The sequence below is a fragment of the Podarcis raffonei genome, chromosome 5, assembly GCF_027172205.1.
Source record: "Podarcis raffonei isolate rPodRaf1 chromosome 5, rPodRaf1.pri, whole genome shotgun sequence".
Lineage (NCBI taxonomy): Eukaryota > Metazoa > Chordata > Lepidosauria > Squamata > Lacertidae > Podarcis > Podarcis raffonei.
This window is the reverse complement of record NC_070606.1, coordinates 2306821-2330402: the sequence shown is the minus strand read 5'-3', so window position 1 is coordinate 2330402 and position 23582 is coordinate 2306821. Positions and strand designations below refer to the sequence as shown.

The 23582-nt window shown below is 44.8% G+C and overlaps 1 protein-coding gene and 1 long non-coding RNA gene across 4 annotated transcripts in view; one reads left to right on the top strand and one right to left on the bottom strand.

Annotated features, from left to right (window-relative positions):
- Positions 1-318: 318 nt before the first annotated feature.
- On the bottom strand, positions 319-8599 carry LOC128413370 (uncharacterized). The gene is made up of 3 exons (XR_008330315.1): positions 8060-8599; positions 6405-7605; positions 319-1261 (listed from the first exon to the last, which is right to left on the bottom strand). It is a non-coding gene; the product is annotated as an uncharacterized LOC128413370 (long non-coding RNA).
- Positions 8600-11352: 2753 nt separating this feature from the next.
- Positions 11353-23582, top strand: part of ETV6 (ETS variant transcription factor 6) — a 149596-nt gene continuing 137366 nt past the window's right edge. For 2 of the 3 annotated variants that reach the window (XM_053387546.1, XM_053387545.1), the window contains exon 1: positions 11353-11713. In XM_053387546.1, the coding sequence (XP_053243521.1) occupies positions 11681-11713 (33 nt within the window). In that variant the 5' untranslated portion in view covers positions 11353-11680. Of the gene's footprint in view, positions 11714-12368; positions 12390-23582 lie in introns of those variants that run through there. The other variant, XM_053387547.1, reaches the window with a different exon arrangement.

Genomic DNA, 23582 nt, shown 5'->3' with positions numbered 1-23582 from the left:
ATAGAAAAGGATATAAAGGGCTTCCTGTCTGAGCTGGCGCTTGGCCTGAGCAACTCCAGTTTTCCTTGCTCTCATGTTTCAGTGTGTTCTTCAGCTCTGACTCCTGGCTTGGTCCCTCGCCTCAAATTCCCTGGCATAACTTGTGGCATCCCTCTCTGTCCAGCCCTTGTCTTCAAAGCACTATCAGTTTCCTCAAAATAGTACTCTGATACTGCCTGATGGTTGGGAATGGAATGTACAAGAAGGACCACTGTCAAGTAGGTACTGCTGGCCATGCTGTTGGCAAGTGGCTGATGGGCCATTGGCCAGCAGGGGCCTCAGACACAGCTTTCGTCTTCATTTTTTTTAAGGCAAGTGTCTAGCCCTCCTAGAAAGGAAGCCATGAAGCAAAATGTGCATGTACCCTTCTAGGATTTCAGTGAGATGAGCCAGCCCTTCAGTCCTTTTTTCCAATGAGTAAAGTCAGAGATGTGATTGATGAGTGAGTTGTCTGGACACTAAGTGAGAGCAATGTCTGGGGTCCCAAAGAGCTAATGTTCACCCCCCCTCCTTTAGTGCACTTCTGCTCATTTTCTAGTCCTTTTAATTTCTGTAGTTTGTCCTTCCTTTTTTCCCTAGCAACCAGGATGCATATTTTCTGTGTGGGTTCGTCTGAGATCTGGTACTCCCTATAAGTTATTATCTGCAAATACCAATAATATAATATAAGTTATTATCTGCAAATATAATATATATATCTGCAAATACCAATAAGTGTGAGTGGATGTTAAAGAAAACTGAGAACTTTGCAGAGAGGCTTAGCATGTCTTCAGCTGTGCAGGAACTGAAGACTCATTAAGAATCCACTGTACAACCAACTTCCAGGGCAATGGTGTGCATGTTTATCTGTCTCTATTGGGTGCACTCCCAGGAAGGTGGGCACTGGATTATAGACTAGACTTTGGTTTAAGATTGGCATTGGGGGAAGGGAGGGATCAGCTATGTGGCATGCAGAAATTAAGCTACTTCTAGTATGGAAATGCAATTATTGGGAAAGCTTCACTTGTTCACATTTTTTATGTGTGTAGCTAATGATTTATTTTTGGGACCTCCACTCCACCTGCAAAGAGGGCATAAATGTGCACATGCAAATTTTATGTAAATGTGTATCGTCTTCTGTGAGTGGGTCAGAGAACCCCATCCACATACAAAGTACTGGACCAGAAAATCCTTTCCTCTCCACCCCCGTGCACAGGACCAAATGTACACCAGCCATCAAAGCCTGTATAGTTTGTGGAGTTTGGAACTGACAGGGTCAGAACTCCGTGGTGTCCTGTGTCTGGGAAGAGGAGGAGGAGCTTGTCGCAGAGCAGTGACGCACAGCGTCTCTCTGCTTCCAGACTGACTTTCACTTCTCACTAAGCAGCAGAAGCTGCGGATGTGCTTTTGGAGCACCGCTGAGAATGTCACCGAGTTCTGATGGAGTGTGACTGTTTTATGGCTTGTAAATAAACGCTTCTAGAGATAAGAACCGAACTGTCTCTGGACTTGATTTATCCCTTATCTCACACGGACCCAGGACCGCTGCAACTCTGCTCTTCGGCCAGGTCAGCTTCCAGCAGAGCGACGCAGGGAGCGTGACTGGACGCCGGGTTTTTTATTACACGCAGAGGTTATGGGAGTTACGTGTTTCCTGACAAGTGTGAGAAGGGAGAAGGCTGCCAGCGGTGATTTGCAGTGATCTCCTGCCAGAAGGGAGATGCCGGAGAGCGGAGCCAAGAGCCAGGAGGAACGGCTGCTTCGAGAGTCCGGCGCGCTGGCAAACTTGTGAGTACGCTGAAGCCCCTGGGGGAGGAGAATGGCTGCTGCACAGGCACAGCAGCGCCAAGAGAGCTACCCCGGTGAGAGACTGAATGGGGCCAACTGGGAGGCCTGGTCAAGAGGAACAAGGGGGTGGTTTGTGGCCACAGGGCTCTGGAGTCCAGTCCAGAAGGAGCCGGCCCCACCCATGCATGCTACTGCTCTGCTGAGTGAGAGAGAGCAGAGAGAGCTCTGCCTGCTGAAAGCAAGTGTGGACGCTTTGCTGTTGCCCCACCTGGAGGGCGCTAAATCGGCTCAGGCCGCTTGGCAGGTGCTGAGGAGCCTGTGCGAAGGCTCAGCAGGAGCCAAGGGCCGGGAGGAAGCCGAGGGCCAAGGGAGCAAGCCCTGGGTCGCGTGGCAGGCACTGAAGACGGCAAGTCAGGCCGAAGTGGGAGCCAGACCAGAGGGGGCTGTTCCGGGAAGCTGTTTCTCTGCTTCGACACGTCTGTGTGATGGTGCTAGAGAGCAGCTGAGAGCTGTGGAAGAGGGCACAGGCTGCACCCCAAGAGGCAGTGGGGGGGCAGGCCAGGCAGGCCGTTCCAAGAGCTCTGAGAAAGCGAAAGGCTTCGAAAGTTGTTTGTGCTTTGCGACGACGTCCAACAGCGCTGGGAAGCATCCGCTAGAGGCCCAGGCTGCCAAGGACACCGGCCGGCGTGGAATGTCAACAAAGCAGGTTCCCAGGGCCGGTTCCCAGCAAAGACGTGGGAAAGCAGCAGGCCAGGAGAAAAACAAAGACAAGGCGTCTTATCACCTCACAGCTGCGATGGCGTCTCTGAGAAAAGGCAAGAGCCCTAGCCCGGGAGAGACTGTGGCCATGGCAACAGATGGGAGTGCGAGAAACGCCACGGCATCTTTGGAAAACAGCCAGAGACACTCTTTATCTCTCGTGATCGATTCAGGCGCGTCGCATTGTCTTGTGACCTCTGCTGGGCTTTTGAGGAACTGCAAGACAGTTAAAACTGGACGCTATGTTACTTTAGCTGATGGGTCTCAAAGACCACTGACTGAATCTGGTTATTTGTATTGTTCTTTCATAGATCACTGGGTGCAAGCTTTTGTGGTACCAGAGCTTGCTCACTCTCTTTTAAGTGTGCCAGCCCTTATGGCTGCTGGGTTTGATGTTTTGTTTTCTAACAATGTGTGTTCCTTTTTCAGGGATGGGAAGAAGGTCTACAGTGTCCAGAGAAAAGGCACGCTCTTCCTGGTAGAGATGCCCATTGAAGATGGGGCTGGTGGGAAAATGGGGCTGGTGGAAAATGGGGCTAGTGGAGAGTCCATTGAAGAAGCCCAAGGGCAGTGTGCTAATATCCCACCACACCATGATTGTTTACACTTATGGCATCAGAGGTTTGGACACGTAGGGTGGTCATATGTGAGGAAGGCCGCAGGCAACACCATTGGGTGCAGGTTCAAAGCATGTGACAAATACCTAGATTGTCAAGCCTGTAAGCAGTCAAAGGTCACGACTTGCTCATACCCCAGGTCTGAGAGGAAAACCAGTAAACCCTTTGAACTTGTCCATGCAGATTTGTCGGGCCCCATGCCGACACCTTCGTTAGCTGGATCTAAGTGGGTTTTGCTTCTGGTTGACGATTTTACAAAACATTCATGGATATTTGCGCTGCAACAGAAGTCAGAGGCAGCTGCACTGATCAGGGATTGGATCACAGCAGTAGAGCTACGGTTCTCTACTAAAGTAGTTTCCTTTCAGTCTGATCGTGGGGGGGAGTTTACAGGTTCTGCGCTGCAATCGTTCTTCAGGCAGAAGGGAATCAGTCATCGACTGACGGCCCCCCACTCTCCGCAACAGAATGGGGTTGCAGAGAGAAAGTTTCGCACGCTACAGGAGTCAGCGAATGCTATGTTGGCAGACTCGGGTCTGCCACAGCGCTTTTGGGCCGAGAGTTTTAGGACAGCATGTTTCCTGCAGAATAGAGTGTTCAATTCCAGTGTAGGAGACACACCGTATTTTCTGCTTCATGGGAAAAAGCCCAAAGTACATTTTCTGCGCACTTTTGGGTCTACAGCTTGGGTTCTGATTCCAAAGGCCATGCGCAGAAAAGGTGAGCCAAGATCCAGGAAGATGATCTTTGTGGGCTATGAGCCGGGTTCAAAGGCGTGGCGCTTTGCATACCCTACTGGCAACCAGACCAAGCTGCTTATTAGCGGCAGTGCTGAGTTTTGCGAGCAGAGTGGGTGGAAGCGTCTTCACGGAAATCCGGATGTTCTGGTAGACTCAGATGAGGAAGAGGAAGAGGGTGAGGCTGAACCTGTTGCTGAGGTGCACAGTCCACAGCCACAGAGTCCAGAGCCGGGATCTCCAAGGGAGAGACTCCGTATCTCTCCAAAAGGGAGTCCCAGGACCCCTCCACAAGTCTCTGTCAAGTCTGAGCCAAGGAGTGAACCATCCTCGCCAGCAGAACCAGCTGTTCGCCCTAAACGGCGCAGCAGGTCAGAGGGGGATGATTCTGACACAGAGGATAGGAGGGTTGATCCAGGTGAATCAGGCGCAGTTCCAGAATTCACGCTGAGGAGGTCAGCAAGATCAACCAAAGGGAAACCACCTGAAAGGTATGAAGCCACGAGTGTCTGGGTTGGTGTGGCTAGATGTGAACCTGAATCCTTTGAGGATGTTCAGAAGTTGCCTCGGGAAGAAGCCAGCAAATGGCATGAGGCGATGCAGAAGGAGATGAACTCAATGGAGTCTCTTGGAGTGTTCTCACTCACACAGCTGCCGGCTAACCAGCAAGCTGTTGGCTGCAGATGGGTTTACCGACTTAAACCCACAGAAGCTGGAGAGCCACAGTACAAAGCGAGATTAGTGGCCCGTGGATTCACACAGAGGAGGGGTGTCCACTTCACAGAGGTCTATTCGCCGACCTCAAGGGCGGAGACTTTGAGAATGCTTTTGGCAATAGCAGCACAGAGAGGTTGGAAGGTGAACCATTTTGATGTAGATGTCGCCTACCTGAACTCAGATCTCCAGGAGGAGTTGTACATGCTTCCTCCTCCAGGGTTTGAGGTCAGTGAGCCAGGCGTCGTGTGGCGGTTGCACAAATCCATCTATGGGTTGCGCCAATCTGCCAGGAATTGGAATATGTGCCTACATGAAGCCTTAGAAGAGCTAGGTTTTAAGAGATCTCTTGCAGACAGTTGTCTTTACATTAGAGATTCAGGCTTGCAACAGCAAGTGGCCCAGGTGTTTGTTGATGACATCTTGTTGATGGCAAGGACAAGTGAACAGGTGGAAAAGTTTGCTAAAGAGCTTGGTAAGCGGTTCAAGCTGAAACAACTTGGAGATGTCAAGTCCTATCTAGGCGTAGAGATCACAAGAGCAAGTGATGGAAGCTTTTTGCTTCGCCAGAAAGGTAAGATTGAGCAGTTGCTTGAGAAGTTCAGGATGTCTGATTGTGCAGGTGCCAGATCACCCATGGAGGCTGGGTACGTGAAGGAGTGTCAGCAAGTAGAACGCGTGGTGTTCGAAAACACTGAACTCTTTCAGTCAGCTCTGGGTAGTCTGTTGTATCTGTCACAGTGGAGCAGACCAGACATAGCGTTTGCTGTCAATCTGCTCAGCAGAGAGGCTTCAAGTCCTAGTGTGCAGGCCTGGAATGGTGTCAAGCGGGTGCTACGTTACCTGCAAGATACCAAAGACTTTTGCCTCAAGATGTCAGCTGAGGGTGATGTTAAGCTGACCGCCTGGGTGGATTCGGATTGGGCTAACCTTGAGGACCGCAAATCAGTGTCAGGCCTAGTGGTAAAGTTTGGGGACTCAGTGATTGGGTGGAGGTCCCGGAAGCAAAGTCTCATAGCGCTTTCATCTACTGAAGCTGAGTTCAGTGCGCTATCAGAGGTTTGCAGAGAACTGGAGTTCTATGTGTGTTTGGTCGAGGAAATCTGTGGAGAGAATTGTCTGCCCGTTGTGGTGCATGAAGACAACCAACCATGCCTTAAATTAGCTGAGACAGGGCAATTCAAGGCGAGGACCAAACATTTGGACATACGTTTCCAGAATGTATGTCAGAGCGTTCATGAGGGGCTAGTTGCTCTGAAATACTGTCCCTCAACCAAGAACCTCGCTGATGGTTTCACAAAACCATTAACCTTCCAGAAGCACGAGGAGTTCTGTGAGGGTCTGTGTATGGGGAAAGCATTGTTGGCTACTGTCTCCAGACGCAGGACAAGAGGGGGTGTGGAGTTTGGAACTGACAGGGTCAGAACTCCGTGGTGTCCTGTGTCTGGGAAGAGGAGGAGGAGCTTGTCGCAGAGCAGTGACGCACAGCGTCTCTCTGCTTCCAGACTGACTTTCACTTCTCACTAAGCAGCAGAAGCTGCGGATGTGCTTTTGGAGCACCGCTGAGAATGTCACCGAGTTCTGATGGAGTGTGACTGTTTTATGGCTTGTAAATAAACGCTTCTAGAGATAAGAACCGAACTGTCTCTGGACTTGATTTATCCCTTATCTCACACGGACCCAGGACCGCTGCAACTCTGCTCTTCGGCCAGGTCAGCTTCCAGCAGAGCGACGCAGGGAGCGTGACTGGACGCCGGGTTTTTTATTACACGCAGATAGTTGGTAAGAACTTTTAGCTAGCATATTATTAGAAAACATATTAACTAATTTAGGATAAGTATATCAACAACCATAGTAATGCTCATGAAAGTTAGATTGCCAGCAGCTAAAAATGATTATAGTGCAGCCACGAATGCTTGTGGAAGTTCAGTTTCCAGACCAAGCGTCTTATTTCCAGGCAATGCACACAGCAGTTGTGAAAGGGTGCTGTGCAAGAGTACAGAATGAAGGAAGGCTGTACTTGTAGAAACAGAGTTGCAGAACATCCAATTCTCTAACTGCTGGCTCGCTTGTAACAGAGAACATATTGTTTATCTCCTTTATTGGTCAGACAATCTAGCAGTAGCTGGAGAAATTCTGCCCGCTTTTGCATTTTAAATTAGCAAACGTTTTCTTAGTAAACTTGCACAACAGATTGGTAAAACAGTCTTTCTGTTGTGCCTATAGTTTAACATTCATTCCTATAAGAGTTGAAGAGTTTCACAAAATTTCTTTATTTTGCAGTTTGTTTTACCCATTTATAAGTATATAATTCCAGTATTTGTTTACGTATGCATATCTATCTATTTTCTATCTGATTTGCATTATAATATTCCCTTTATTATTTATTTTATTGTTCACTCTTCTAAAATATCTCCCAAGTAAAGGGAGTTCACTATTTAAGCCTCATTGCTTTCAGTGAGTAAGTTAAGCACATCTCTCTCTCCTATTTTAGTAAGTGGAACTTAAAAGTGCTCAAATTTGGCTGGGTCATCACTGGTAAATACTGGATTTTGAAATAAGCTAAGTTTCTATTATGTGATAGAAACTACTCCCTGCACAAATTGCTACTAGGTTGACAGACAGACTGTGATTCTTTTGGTGGATTTCACTGTCCTTGACCATGGCATCCTCCTGGACCTGGATCACCTTGCGGGCAGTGGGTAGGCCACTCTACTTACCTGGCTCCAGTTATTCCTCGAAAGCAGGCCCCACACAGACCAGACCAGAGATCCATCTCGTTAAACACCCGCTTCTCCTATGGGAAGCTCACAAGCAGGACAGGAGCAAAATAGCACTCTCCCAACTTGCGTTTTCCAGCAACTGGTATTCAGAGACATCATGTCTCCAAATAGTACACCATCATCATGGCTAGTTGCTATCAGAGGTGGAGCAAGGTGGGTGCAGTGGGTGCGGCCTGCCCCAGGTGACATCTCTGGGGGGGTGACATCGCTGTGCCACCCCCCGGGACGGTGCTTGGTGCAGGCAGCACACCCCCTGGACACACACCCCACTGGGACACTCGGTGCAGGCGGCGCACCCCCCCCCCGATGTTTAGTCAGAATATCATTTCTTGTAACCTGAATTCACTGTTTCAGGCCCTGTCCTTCAGAGCTTCCTCCATCCTCCTTGTAAGAGACCTTCAGATATTTGAGGATGGCTGTCAAATCTCCTATTTTCCAGGCTAAACATACCCAGCTCCCTCAACCGTTCCTCATAGCACTTGGTTTCCAGACCCTGTCTCATGCTGGTCACCCTCCTCTGCACATGTTCCAGCTTGTCAACATCCTTCTTAAATTGTGGTGCCCAGAATTGGACACAGTATTCCAGATGTAGTCTGACCAAGGCAAAATAGAGTGGGACTATTACTTCCCTTGACCTGAACACTATACTCCTGTTGATGCAGCCTAGAATAGTGTTAGCTTTTTTTGCTGCTGCATCACACTGCTGACTCATGTTAAGCATATGGCCTACTAAGACCCCTAGATCCTTTTCACACATACAAGTAGTAAGCTAGGTGTCCTTCATCTTATCTTTGTGAATCTAGTCCTTCTTGCCTAACTGGAACCTTTCATTTGTCCCCACTGAAATTCATTCTGTTAGTTTGGACCCAGTTCTCCAATCTGTTAAGGTAATATTGAAATTATGCCAATAAAGGTTGAATGAATGAGTAATCTTGAATCTCGATTCTGTCTCCTGCGGGACTGGCTACACCTCCCAGTTTGGTGTCATCTGCAAATTGGATGAGCATCTCCTCAACACCTTTATCCAAGTCATTTAGAATGACATTGGACAACAAGGGGCGCAGGACAGATCCCTGCAGCACCCCACTTGTCAACCAGCAACAAATCCACCTAACAGTCATCTAATTCAGCCTACATTTTACCCGATTCTCCACAAGAGTATCATGGGGAGCCTCATTTCTGTTTCTTTTTTTTTCTGTTTCTTTCTTTTTTTTTGATGGAGTAACCTCTTGTGGATTCTCCACAAGAGTATCATTTCTGTTTCTTTTTTTTTTTTGATGGAGTAACAAGCTGGGTGGATCAGGAGAATGTTGTGGACATAGTGTATCTTGATTTCAGTAAGGCTTTTGACAAAGTCCCCCATGATACTGCTGCGAGGAAGCTGGTAAAATGTGGACTGAACAAGGGAACTGTTTGGTGGATTTGTTGCTGGTTGGCAGGTCCAGTGGTGTAGAGTGGGGGGGGGATAGAGGGGGCCGTTGTCCTGGGCACGTTTTTTGGAGGGTGTCTTAGTAGTCATAGCATACCTTTTCAAAGTGCTCACAGACTGACTGTCAAATTATCTGTTCTAGGACCTTTCCTGGAATTGATCTCAAGTTCACAGATATTTTCTTGGGTCTTCTTTCCCTCCACACACGTCCGACTTCTGGACAGAATAATATTTTCCTGCATTTATTTAGGACTAGCTTAAGATTGCCAGAAGAAATATCAGCAACCTCAGATATGCAGAAGACACCACCTTGATGGCAGAAAGTGAGGAAGAATTAAAGAACCTTTTATTGAGGGTGAAAGAGGAGAGCGCAAAATATGGTCTGAAGCTCAACATCAAAAAAACAAAGATCATGGCCACTGGTCCCATCACCTCCTGGCAAATATAAGGGGAAGAAATGGAGGCAGTGAGAGATTTTACTTTCTTGGGCTCCCTGATCACTGCAGATGGTGACAGCAGTCACGAAATTAAAAGACGCCTGCTTCTTTGGAGAAAAGCAATGACAAACCTAGACAGCATCTTAAAAAGTAGAGACATCACCTTGCCAACAAAGGTCTGTATAGTAAAAGCTATGGTTTTCCCAGTAGTGATGTATGGAAGTGAGAGCTGGACCATAAAGAAGGCTGATTGCTGAAGAATTGATGCTTTTGAATTATGGTGCTGGAGGAGACTGAGAGTCCCATGTACTGCAAGAAGATCAAACCGATCCATTCTTAAGGAAATCAGCCCTGAGTGCTCACTGGAAGGACAGATCGTGAAGCTGAGGCTCCAAGACTTTGGCCACCTCATGAGAAGAGAAGACTCCCTGGAAAAGACCCTGATGTTGGGAAAGATGGAGGGCACAAGGAGAAGGGGACGGCAGAGGACGAGATGGTTGGACAGTGTTCTCGAAGCTACAAACATGAGTTTGATCAAACTGTGGGAGGCAGTGGAAGACAGGAGTGCCTGGCCTGCTCTGGGTCCAGGGGGTCACCAAGAGGACCAAACGACTAAACAACAACAAGCAGCTTTCAAACAGCAGCCAACAACTTGTTTTCCCAGTCTGTGAATTGTTTCCCTCCATGTATAAAGATAGTAGTAAGCTATGTCCAAAAAGGCAATGGGATGCTGCATGTAAAAGTTTTCCTACCTTGTGTCAAATTAAATCCTTGTTTGCACTTTCTGAGCCGTAGAACAAAGCAAGTAAAGGGGATCAGGGGAGCCCTGGCCCGCGCAAGAGAGCAAGTCCACGGAACTGAATGGGGCTCCCACACATAGTATTGGTCTTAACTTCCCTTTCCCTTTCTTCTTTAAATTGAAGCAGAGGGAACTTCCATTCTAAGAAAAAAGCACACATTCTCAGAAAACACCGTTTCACAACTGTAAGGAGACTGAAGCAGCAATGAAGATACTGGAGATTCCTCCCCAGGACTCCTTCCCTCCTCCCTCGGCTCCTCTGACCCCTTCTCGCCTTTGTCTCCAACCAAAGCGCTCGTTTCCTGGTCGAATCCTCTTAAAGAGGCAGCACAGAGCAAGCCCCAGACAAAGGGCCCTTGTGCTGCTGCTGCGGCGGCTTCCCTCACCTTCCCGCAGCTCGGCGAGTTTTAAGCCAACCACGTGGTGCTGCTGGCTCTCGGCGGGGGGGGGCACTGCTCCGCGACTCCTTCCCTTGGAAGGAAACACGGATTGGGCGGAAGTTCGTGCGAAGTCCCCCCCCCCCGCCGGCTGAGCCGGGGGCGCATTTTACTCGGCAGGAAATGCTGCGAGGAATTTCTGCTTGCCCCCTTCCCGCCCCGCATTCCGGCTTGCAGCCGCCCCCCCAGGAGCCCAGAGGCTCCGCCGAACTCAGCGGGGCTTACTCCCAAGTAGCAGCTAGGAGCGCGCCCTTGGCCTGCCGCGCCCGTCTCCGAAGCCAGTCTCCCGGAGTTCCGCAGGCTTGCTCCGTGCTCAGTGTGCCGGAGGACTGCGGCGGCAGCACCCAGTAACCTGCTATGCTAGCTTTGCAGCCGCAAACTGACCAGACCAACCCCGCGCATCTCCTTGCGCTGTTTCCTCGTTTCCTCGCCTGAAAGTGGCGTTGTTGTCATTTTGCTCCCATTTCCATGCCAGTCTGGAAATGTGAAACAAGCTCGCCGCTCCCTCCAGCTGTTTTTTCCGCGAACGTGAAGAAGCGCGCTTTTGTGCCTGCCGATCCTCCTCTCTCTCACAAGATCCCTTTTGTTTATTTCCCTGTAACCTGAGCCAGCCCGCCCCCCCGCTCTGTTTCCTGGTGGATCCGGCTCCTTTAAGAGGCAGAGCTCAGTGCTGGGAACTCACGTCACTTTGCAACCCAGAAACTCTCCAGATCAATGAGCGAAGAAGAGCCGCTTTTCGCAGTTCTGCCTTTCGCTTTCTCTCTTCCAGGAAAGGGAGAATTCCCACCTTCAGGGGCCGAGGGAGCAGGAGGGGGAAGGGGCGGACTCGGAGGAGCGGACTGCAGCTCCGCCGGAGCACAAAACACTTCTTCTTTTTTAAAGCATCAGAAAAATCAAATTCCCGTCCTCTTCTTTTTGTATCTGCTGAGAACCCAAAATGCCAAAGTGAGCCATGCAGGCGCATCTCGCCGGGCCGATCGGCGGCGGTCCTTGTGGATTTGTCTTTCTGGAAAGATGATCGGAGGAACTTCTTAAAACGCCTGCGGTTGGCTGGGAAAGGATTTCTGCGGGGGTTGGAGGAAGAGGAAAGGAAAGAGGAAAGGGGAGAAAAAAAAGAAAGACGAGAACTTCCTGGTCTCTTTATTTCCTCCTCTTCTGAGACATGTCGGAGGGTCCTGGCCAGTGTGGTATCAAGGTAAAAGCTCGCTTTAAAAACCCTGTTTTACAACCTACTTAGAGCTGATAATGTGTGTTCCAACCCCCGAAACTAAAGATGCAATTGTGTATTTAATCATTGGTCGCTTTAAGGAGTCGCCTAGAGCGGAAATAAGCGCCCGGGTCTCTTCATTTTCTTCCTCCTCTGGCTTTGGCGAGACTCCCTTCCCTATAACCTTGGGTTTCTTCGTCTAAAAAGGAGGTCGACTCTGATCCGTCGGGAGAAACGGAGGGAGAAATCAAGCTTGTTTTCTGTTTATTTGCAGGGGAATTCTGGCTGTAAACCCGGAGTGGGGTTTACTCTTGTTACACAGCTGGTATGTTGCTTTGCACAGGGATCTCTGAAGTCAGCCTGAACTTTCTGTAGTATTCAGAGGAGAAGTTCCTCCACACTTTCAAACTGGAATTCTTCACTAAAGCTCCTGCAGTTAAAAAGAGATGCCGCTCTCCACCCTTTCAAACTATAAAGCCGTTTATGGCAGGTTCCAATCCTGAGCAGCCTGTGTATGTTTACTTGATAGTAAGTCCCACTTACTCCCAAGTACATACAGAGTTAATTGTAACCTTACTTCTGAGTTGCTGTGCAATGTGATCCTTTTCCTATTTACTCAGAAGTAAGCCCCATTCAACTCAGTGAGACTTGCTTCAGAGTAGAGGTATGTATGTGTGCATAAGGAAGGGGAGCTGGTTCTCAAGAGCTCTGTGTTTTATAAATATTGAGCTTAACACGTTTTATAGGTTGCCTTACTGTCCAGCATCAGGTGATAAGTCTGAGTGACATTCTGACAGCTAAAAGGCTAATGTCAAAATTATTTTGAGACCACTATACAAAGGAGGGAAGGGAGAGGAGAGGGTGTGCATGTGAAACAACCTTTGTCAGCAGCTTATTTTTAACGTGTCCATTGAGCACTGTGGTGCTATTACTACATACATTTGCTACTTGATTAATATACTTATTGGTTGCCTAGAATGGATAGAATTGGGACTGCTGCACATTTGTAAGAATACAATTGTTTAGTATGGCAGCGCCTGCACTCTGGGACTCCCTGCCTATTGAGATCAAGCAGGCACCTTCACTGTACTCTTTGCAGCACCTGCTAAAAAGATTTCTTGTTTAGGCAAGCCTACCCAGAAGCTTAGAAAGTTGAGGTAATTTAAATCTGTTTTAGTATTTTAACTTTTTAATGTTTTGAAATAGGGCTGTGAATTTTTCTAGGTTTTATTTTTTTATCTTTTTGTAAATGGCTTTTAGGCTTTTTACAATCAAACAGTGTATAGATATTATGAAATAAAATAAATAAATAGAGGGGGCTGTTTTGTTGTTTGATATTTCTGCTGCAAAGTTGCATTTCTTTCTAACAAATTTCAAACTTCCTTCAAAGTTCTCTGGAACATTTGATAGAATTAAATAGGTTGCTCTGTGTTTAGTGGCCAAGGGATTCATTCAGATTATGAAAAAGGAAACATGGTTTCAGTGAGCTAATTCCAAAATTTGCTTTTGAAAATTTTTGAATATGCATTTCCATTTAGCCAGAAAAGGTATTGTCACATCTCAAAAACTTTTAACTCTCTGTACTTTTTTTTTAATCCAGCAATGTATTTCTCTCAGAATTACTGATGCTGTGATCCTATGCACTCTTTAGCCCAGTGAGACTTGCTTCTAAGTGAGCATATAAGTTGCTAGGCTGATTAGGGAATAGGTCCCATATAACTTGGATGGTTTCACTCTGAGGAAATATGCTTCAAATTGCAAAGCAGCAATTTCAACATACAGTAGTCCTTCCTCTGTTGTGAGATGCATTTTCCAGGGGACATTGATAGGGTTGCACCAAGGTCATAAATACAGATTGAATATGTACCAGAAGTTTGTACACAGTTTTATTTCAGGAATGGCACAATTTCTCTCTTTTGAGAACTGTTTTTCTGCAGTGGCCAATTCATATTTTGCCGCCACCCCCCCACCAGAACCTTCCCCAGGTGGCCTTAGACAAGCCATAGTTTTCAGCCTCTGTTGTCTCATCTGTAATATTGGGCTGCATCTACTTTCCTACCTTTTAGAAGGGTGGCTTTAAAAGATTACTGAAATAATGGTATGTAAAGCACTGAATATTCCAAATGCTCCATATAAATGCTTAGTATTACTGTTTATCTCTGAACATGTGTAGTAGCATTACGTGGGGAATTTAATTGTGTAGCCTGATCCTATCTACATTTATTGAAAAGCAAGTCTTACTGATTTCAGTAGGACTTACTCCTAGTAGGTATGTATAGGATTGCATCCCAATGAGCGCTCTGAAGATGGTTATTTCTTGGTCTGTTGAACAAGCGTGTGGTGAAATGTCTCACTTTAAGTAGCTCCTACAGGCCCCCCCAACCCCCCCCTGCTTGCTTCACCCTGCAGTTATGCCTAATAATTGCAAGGATCCATATATGGGCAGCAAAGTTCCTTTTTTATTTCCCTGATTTATATTTTTATTCAGGATAAGTTGTGTTGCTTCACACCCAGTATTTCCATTTCAACATGTTCACTCAAATAAACTTAAGGTTCTATGCAATGTGGCATTTTAGGGATTGGTGATCAGCACCAATGAAGCTTGAAAGCAAGGCTATTCAGTGCATGAGGCATACATTGCTTATGGTGGCTGCTGACTCTTTACAGTATTACATAGCAGCTGAAAGTTTCACTTTCAAACTGTTTTATGTTCTCCAACTGTATTAAGTACATATTTCCCCTTATCTTTCCTTTACCATTCTGGGGCACACAGTACGTAGTTTGTTTACAGTAGGTTTATGGTAAACGTAAGATCTACTAACCTGTGAGTGCCTCTGACCTCAGTTGGACATGTGTAGGATTGCTCTTTGAGTAATGTGTTCTTTTGTACAACTGTAACTAAGCATTTTGGTAGGGTTATGGATCTGACTGGGACGCGGGTGGCGCTGTGGGTTAAACCAGAGAGCCTAGGGCTTGCAGATCAGAAGGTCGGCGGTTTGAATCCCCGCGACGGGGTGAGCTCCCGTTGCTCGGTCCCTGCTCCTGCCAACCTAGCAGTTCGAAAGCACGTCAAAGTGCAAGTAGATAAACAGGTACCGCTCCGGTGGGAAGGTAAACTGTGTTTCCGTGCGCTGCTCTAGTTTTGCCAGAAACGGCAAATGCTTCTGCCGGCCACATGACCTGGAAGCTGTACGCCGGCTCCCTCGGCCAATAAAGCGAGATGAGCGCCGCAACCCCAGAGTTGTTCGCGACTAGACCTAAGGGTCAGGGGTCCCTTTACCTTTTTATGGATCTGACTGTTTAAAACAGGATTTTCTTCTTGTTTGCTGGTCATTGGCTTTCCTAGTTTCCATTCCAGAAAGGAAGTATAGGCAACTCCCCATTTACACGGGGGTTATGTTATGAGCACCACACACATCAGTGAAATTGCGTGTATTTGAAACACCATTGGAAAAACCATTGGAGGGGGAAACACCCTCCAAACCCATTGAACCCCTTGGAAACCCCTTTAAAAACCAGCAGCACTTACCAGATGCCAAACTCTGCCAAAGCACACCACAATCGCTCCCTCCAAACCTCCTTGCTCAAACTCCAACTCCCCACAAGCCTCAGCAGTCAGTGCAAAGGCTTGTGGGATTGCTAGGCGCTGTTTTCATGCCTTTTTGCCCTTTCTGGGCTCTTCTATTTATTTTTTAAAATATATTTTTATTGTGTTATACAAAACAAATTTAAGTTCAAACGTTAAATATCAACATAATCATTTAGCATTCCCCTTCGCCCTTCCATGGTTACCATTATCAATCTTTTTCTTTCCAACTGCTTCCCTTATTTTCTCTATTTTTTTAATCATCCATTTATACTATAGTTTTTTTGTACATTACAAGCATTATTCAAATCCTGCCAAAGTTTTTAGTTGTTTACAGTGTTCTCTTAGGTACATCGTAATTTTTTCCTATTCCTTCTTAAAGTTCTTCCTGGTTTCTGATTTTCTCAGTCAATTTTGCCATTTTGGCCTAGTCCATTATTTTCATCAGCCATTCGTCTCTGGTCAGAACTTTTATCTTCCTTCCATCTCTGGGCCAGTAGTATCTGCGCTGCTGTCGTCACGTACGCAAATAGTCATTTCTGCTGCTTCAGAATCTCTGCACCTAAAATACCAAGTAGAAAAGCCTCTGTTTTTTTCATAAACATTATTTTAAACATTTTTTTCAACTCATTGCAGATTATTTCCCACAATGCTGTTGTTATCTTGCACGTTCACTGCATGTGGTAGAATGTGCCTTCTTTCTCCTTGCATTTCCAACAGAATTTGAATCAGTTCTGTACATCTTTGCTAATTTTACAGGTGTTAAGTACCACGATACATCATTTGCATATAATTCTCCTTCAGCGCACAGCATGCTATAAATTTTAAATGCTCCCTCCATAACTTTTCCCAAGATGAAAATTGGATATTGTACCCAATATCTTGTGCCCATTGTATCATTACTGATTCAACTTCTTCGTCTTTGGTATGCCATTCTAGCAACAGTTTATACATTTTAGAAAGTAACTTCCCATTGTTTTTCATAAATCTTTTTCAAACCTTGAAAATTCTTTACTAAATCCATTTTTGAAATCTATTTTAAACACTTCATTTAATTGATGGTATTGCAGCCAGTCTGTTACTAACTGTCTTATGTCCTCAAAACTTTTCAATTTCAATTGTTGTTCTACTTCCATGAGCAACTCTTTATAGGTTGCCCATTCACTTTTTGCATTAGTCTTTTTCAAGGATGTCACTTCCACTGGGGAAAGCCACCTTGGTGTCTTCTGCTCTAACAGGTTTTTATATTTTCCCCATACACCATAAATTGCTTTTCTTACCAAATGATTCAAAAACCCTTTATGCACTTAGGTTTTCTCATACCATAAATATGCATGCCAACCAAATCTATTAGCATGACCCACAAGGTCTAAAATATCTGTATTTTTTAAGATTATCCATTCCCGTAGCCAGCAGAGACATGACGCCTCATAATATAATTTCAAATCTGGCAGAGAGAAGCCACCTTTTTCTTTGGTATCCGTTAGTAGTTTATATTTAATCCTTGGTTTCTTCCCCTGCCAGATAAATTTAGAAACATATTTTTGCCAATGTTTGAAGTGTCCTACTCTACTGACTATGGGTATTGTTTGAAATAAAAATAACATTCTTGGCAATATACTCATTTTAATAACTGAAATTCTTCCCCAAAGTGATAAGTTCATCCTTCCCCAGACATCCATATTTTTCTTTATCTCTTTCTATGTTGTTACAAAGTTATCCTTAAAAATATTTATATTCTTAGCTGTTAACCATACCCCCTTTTTTTCAATTATCAGTTGTGTTGCTGGTTGTAGCTCTGTCATATTTTTCACCAATACTTTCTTTTGTTTTTATTTAACTTGAATCCTGCTACCTGTCCGAACTCAGCTATTTTATCTAATACCCTTGGTATACTCACCAACGGGTTTTCTGCTGTTATTAGAAGGTCATCTGCAAATGCTCTCAGTTTGTACGCTTTGCACCCAACTGTTACACCTTTTATTTCTTCATCAGATCTTATGTTCCTTACCAGGGTCTCTAATACTAAAAGAAACAATAATGGCAACAAGGGACAACCCTTTCTGGGCTCTTCTAAGGCCATTTTTGCATTTTTAAAATTCATTTCCAGGTTTGGCATGTCTAAATGGGGAGTTGCCTGTATTTTTTTTACTTTTTCAAAAGAGGTGACTTTACATGTACAGGAGACTTGGTTGAATAGAGGAGCTCTAGAGCTTATGTACAGTGGTACCTCGGGTTACAGACGCTTCAGGTTACACACTCCACAAACCTGGAAGTAGTACCTTGGGTTAAGAACTTTGCTTCAGGATGAGAAGAGAAATCGCATGGCGGCAGCATGGTGGCAGCGGGAGGCCCCATTAGCTAAAGTGGTGCTTCAGGTTAAGAACAGTTTCAGGTTAAGAACGGACCTCCAGAACGAATTAAGTTCTTAACCCGAGGTACCACTGGATCTTCAGCAAGTAAAATGAGAAATCGAGTCTTTTTGGCATTTTTTTTTTAAAAAAGCTCAACAACTTTCAGGGTGCCCTGCAAGATAACCCAGTTAATAGTTGCTCCTGACATCCCATCCACCTCTTGGCCATCCTGAGCAGTGGTGAGGCTTCTGACCTGTGCCAAGGAATTCCATGATGTCATTTTCTTTGCTTTGGAATGATGTCTCTGCTTGTGTACAGGGGGCCTCTCCACTCTGAGGGGTGCAGAGTCAGGGATGCGTTCTACACTGTAGAATGGCTCCTTATATGAAGGTTACAGTCACCAAAATGGAATGTCTAGTTGCCTGGGCAAGACAGCTCTCTTATTTTTTGAATGATGGACTGACTGTAATTGATTCTCAGTTAAACACCTGGCTAGTTCAGATGACAACCTGGAGCCAGGTTAAGAGCTTGAAGAAGAAAAGTCACTTTATCCAGGAACAGTCCACATATCAGCGTTCAAAATTTGCCAGGTGACATGCACCTGATTTCTCCACCATCTGGAGTTGCATGCCTGGGGATCCTTGACTGCTTTCACACACTAGCAACGCATCCTATAGAATTCTATCTGTTATATTTTATCTGCACAATCAGAACAAATTTCTGATTGGAACCAAAAGCTTGTATTGAAAAATATGACTTTCGAGCTGTCTGGCCCCAAAATGACAACTAGGCATTCCATTTTGGCGACTGTAATCTTGGTTTAAGGAGCCATTTGGCGCCTAGCTGATATATCTGAGTTTCTAACACTGCTACATATATTCCAACCACCTCTTTTTTGGTGATTGCTCCTGCTCAGGCTGCACAGAAAGCAGTTTGCTTCCAGAAATTCATTCCAGTTGTGCAGATAAAATACAACTGATAGAATTCTACAGGCTGGGATATTAGTGTGTGAAAACAGTCCAGATCCAGGGATACCCAGGCATGCACCTCCAGATGGTAGAGATGTCAGGCCCCATCCTGGCACCCAGGCATCTCCACTTGGTCGCAAGTGGTCAAAAACCAGGTGCCAAATGCGCCTGGTGCCTGGCTAATTTCAAAAACTGCTGTCATACAGGGCAGTTTCAAAATTGTAATTAGCTCCCCCTCCCCCCGCCTCAGATGACTGTATCTACCTAGTGCATAGCATTTTGGTTATACTAAAATTAATATGTTAAATGGTTTTTAATGACTCCATATTTCACCTGCTTTAAATCTAAATAATATAAGGGAAGTCCATGCTGTTGAATTATCTTAAAATATTTACAAGTGTTGTAAATTTCTGAACCAAAACATTTGATCAGGAAAAATAAGCAATAAAGCACCCTTAGTATGGCTTAAATGCTATTTACTGGAAGTTTTCCAATAAATATAATTTTCAAGTATAAAAGTTTTAAAGCACGCTAAGGGTGCTTTATTGCCTGTTTTTCCTAATGAAATCGTTTGGCTCAGACAAACATGAAAAATTAACGTGCCACACTTACCGTTTACTAAATTAAAAGTTATATATGATCAATATGATCTCAATCTGTTTAGGGGATTCTTTCAAGTTTTTCCAGAAAACCACATCATTGTCTGGAAGTGACACTGGCATAGTTCTGTGGGTGATCACTGCTTCATATTCCTAAGCTATTACAGTAGGAGCAGGATATGACCAGGGCAAATTCGAAACTGTTTGCCTGGAGGGCATCTATTTCAGTTGCTGTTGAATGTTTAACTCAGGGTACGTAAATCCTGCTCCTCCTGTGTGGAAGCCAACACCCCTCTTGGTCTGATGTTTGGAAGCCTCTTTGCCACACGTGTGAGTCTTGCAGAACTCAGCATCCCCTTGCCGCCACCAGCCTCAACATTGGCAGTGCACGTGGTAAGGGATTGTCAAACATTACTACCCTTTGCGTGTTTTGCTACTTGCTCTTAGGAACCATATATTTGTTGATAAAATTTGTATACTGTCTTTCATCTGAAGATTTAAGGGCAGTTCATTATGCTGCGGGTTCATCTCTCCCTGCTGTTTGTGTGTGTGTGTGTGTGTGTGTGTGTGTGTGCAGTAATATGTAAATTGTCCCTAAGATTGCAGCTGTAAATAGTATAGCAGGCCTCCATAAGGTCCTCTTGTAAGTCTGGTGTGCTGTTACTGCAGCAAGTGGGAGCTTCACATCTGTGGAATGGCCTCCCCATTGAAGTGAGTCTCACCCCAACTTTATATTATTTTAGAAACCGGGTAGAAGTTCACCTTTTTGTCAGGCTTATGGAGGCTGATGAGTTAAACCAGTTTCATGATGCTTATGAAAACATTTTTTTTTGCTGAAAGGCTGCACAGAAATCTCTTAATTAATTAATAAATTGGTATGCCTGGGTGGGTATATCTCGGCTTAGCCATGAATTTACTGAATGGCTCTTTTTTGTCTACATTTTCAAAGTGGAGATAAATGATAATGGCTTGCCATTCAGGGTTGTTGTAAGAATTATTAATTATGATGTTTGTGAAGATCTTCCACCACTTAAAATACTAATGTCTAATTGATGTGTTGTGTGATGTTTACATGTGTAGTATATAAACGATAAAGTGTATTTCTTGGATGAAGTTGATTTAAGAAACTTAATCAACAGGTTCCACTTGAGAGCTTTCTGGGAGGCAACTTAATAAAAAAAACTTCTGATCTGGGATATCCCAATTAAATGGAAACCTTCAGTTCTTTATAGAACTCTTTATCTCAGAGCAGTTTTACAAATTATAAGCGGTACACTCCCATGTCCCAAACGCTGTTTATCTATGTGCCTATGTTCTCTGTTTTTTTTAAAAAAATATTTATTGGAATTTTCAAAAAATAAAAAAGAAACAAAAAAATTAAAAAACACATAAAATTTACATTTCTTACTGTCAATGACCAATTTCCTTGACTTCCTTGTTCTCTGAATGGTATGTGGAATATACTATTGAGATTAAGATTCCTTGGGGCTTTGTATTCCCAGCATATGAGCAGCTTTTTCTAAACCTTCCTCCCATCCTTAAGGAATAGGGGAGGAGTCTTGGATAGCAGCTGTCTTCAGTTAGGGCACCTGAGATTTCTGAATACTGTTAGCTCTGGCTACACATAGTTTCCCTGAACTGGGGACACCCAACTTTTGCACCCTTGGGGTTCACCTCTGCTTTCCAGTAAGCAAAGTTTGAAAGTAGACAACGCCAGCACCACTTAGATAAGTCACTGGGTTTCTGTCCTGACATTTTAGGAATTTAGCTGCCTTCTCAGGTCTCCAGAGGAAGGAGTTAAATCTTGGGGCAGGGAGCCTGGATCAAGTAGCAAAGCCATTTTCTACTTGGATTTAAAGTCCCTTCCCCACCCAGATGTCCATCTGCACCCTTTGTGTCCGAGGATCTAAGCTTCAGGACACTTAGCAGTATGAAAAAAATAGCATCATGTCTGACCAAAAGCACACGCCCCGGCGGTACTGAAAACTCTTAGTTCTTTTTTCGTCCTTGGAGATGTCTTCTGAAGAATTTGTGAACATGATTGCCTTTGTTAAGGTTACAGCTTCCTCCCTTGGTCTCTAAAAGTTAGATGTCTGCCGGTGGGGTGATGAACCTGCATGCAAATGCTTGCATATTGACATCCTTCTCCTTGTTTCTGTTTTGTGGGCTTTCCATGGGCATCTGATAGGTCATTGTGAGAAGAGGGCGCTGGACCAGATGAGTCTATGTGCAAAGTGTCTCCATGTTCATATGTGAAGTGTATGTGTTGTCACCTGTGTCTTTTCTGCAACTAGGACAAGATGGAGAGCACTGGCTCCCTTCCTGTTTAGGACAGCTTTTTTTTTTTTTTTGCCTGGAGGAGATTCTTATTTGCCACAGGCAATTGTAGCTATTTACAAGTCTTCAGGAAGAGCTCTATGGCTACTGGGCGCCTGTTATCTGGTGTGCCTGGGGCATTATTGAACATGAAACCCCCAAAGAGCTGTGACATTAAGTATAGTATATTTCTTGCTCCATTGCGTGGTTTTAGAGAACCATTTCGTTTTTCCTTTCCGGTAAAAATGTTAGTAAGGTTTTTACCACACATTGATTACAATTGTGTAGAATTGTTAGCTAGCGGAATAGTCTTCTTCCTGCTCTAGACTATTGAAATCGGAATGTGTTGTGCATACAGCACCTGCCTGTGGGAGCAGAGCATTGGTGTTTGCCCTGTTAGTAAAACCAGGATCAAATACTGAGAGCGTTACTTCGTCAGAACAGTAATGATGAACACAGAAAGTTACACTAGTTAGGAAAACTGTTTTCTAGAGGACTCCAGAGCCTCCCAGGCCATTGTACCAAATCACCAAAGACCTTTTCATGATGTGTTTTGAATATCCATAGAGTATTCTTTGTGATTAGAAATTACTTCACATCTGCTTGGAAATAGAGCTGTTGAAATAAAAATGCTCTGCTTTAATGCAGTCTCTAGCTACTGCCAGGGCTTCTGAGTTTGATCTGAAGTTGCAGGCTTTTAGTCTCCTTCTCAGGAGTAGGGTTCAAGCAACACCTGCCCTGTGCATTCAAGGAATGGTGGGGGCCTAGGCTCGCACTGCCCTGCTGCTGTCGTGTCTCGTGACCAGACTCCCTGTTCTCTATGTGTTCAGCAGGAATTTTGGGTCCCTCAGCTTCCTATGTGCAGAAAGGAGCTTTGTACTTTGGCATGTACAAAATATGCATGCCTAGAGCCCTTCTCACGTAGAGAACCTTATGCATGTACATTGATGTATATGAGAACCTAGAAAACATGGTCACTGGTATATTCACGTTGTAGGGTGCGGCTAATCTGTGTAACCTCAGACATGTTTCATTAATGTATAGGGAGGTCATCTGACACATGTTCCACCCAAGGTATCCAGCGGCAGGAGCAAAATCTTAGGATGAGGGGTCAGGAGCAAAGGTATAGGCTTCTTTTGGCTTGAGAGCTTTGTTATTAGCTCTACCCCTCCCCCTGCCTATTGTGGCAGAACCAGGCGTAGTCAGTTTGTGGCAACCATAGAACAACTGCAACAGTCAGAGTGGTCATCCTTTGCCTTAAACAGGATTTCCTGGTTATCTTTGATTTTATTTTCATGTCTTTGCCAATGTGACAGACACTCATAAGAAACAGTGGAGAAATTAAGTTTTTAGCATATTTATGTGATTCGGCATCACTGTGTCTTCTTCTAACAAGGAATAGAAGCAAGGACAGGAATTCATACTCTTTCCTACTTTGGGCTGAATCTGGATGAAAAATGGCATTTATTTCATAGAATCATAGAATGTAGAGTTAGAAGGGACCCAAGGATCATCAAATTCAGTGGTTCACAATTAGCAAATTACTGAGGACCCCCTATTTTTCAAAAGCCAAGCCACAGACCCCCTCCTTTTGAAAATTTTGACCACTCTATGGTAGTTACCTGCGCAAAGCAATTTTTTGAAGAAAATGTGGGGTAGCCCTTGATAAGCAAAGGATTTTAGATATACTAAAAACAGACCATAAAAATTGTGATATTACCACACATTGCCTGCCCCCAGGCTTCTCTCCACTGCTCCACTACAACGAATATTAAAAAAGCAATTGTGTCCCTAACTTGCAAGCATTCTATATGCAGAAGGCTTTTTATATGAGAGAGTATTCCTTACTCGTAATCTGATATGGTACGTCTTAGCAAAACTTTGCAGCATACGGTTCTTCTAACTGAGGGATCTTGCACCTTCAAGACATAGGTGAAGACTTGGTCAGGGCTTGATAAAGTACTGGTGAAGACTCAGTAGAAAACAGCTGTAATTTTGTAATGTTGGATTTATTCATTCATTCATTCATTCATT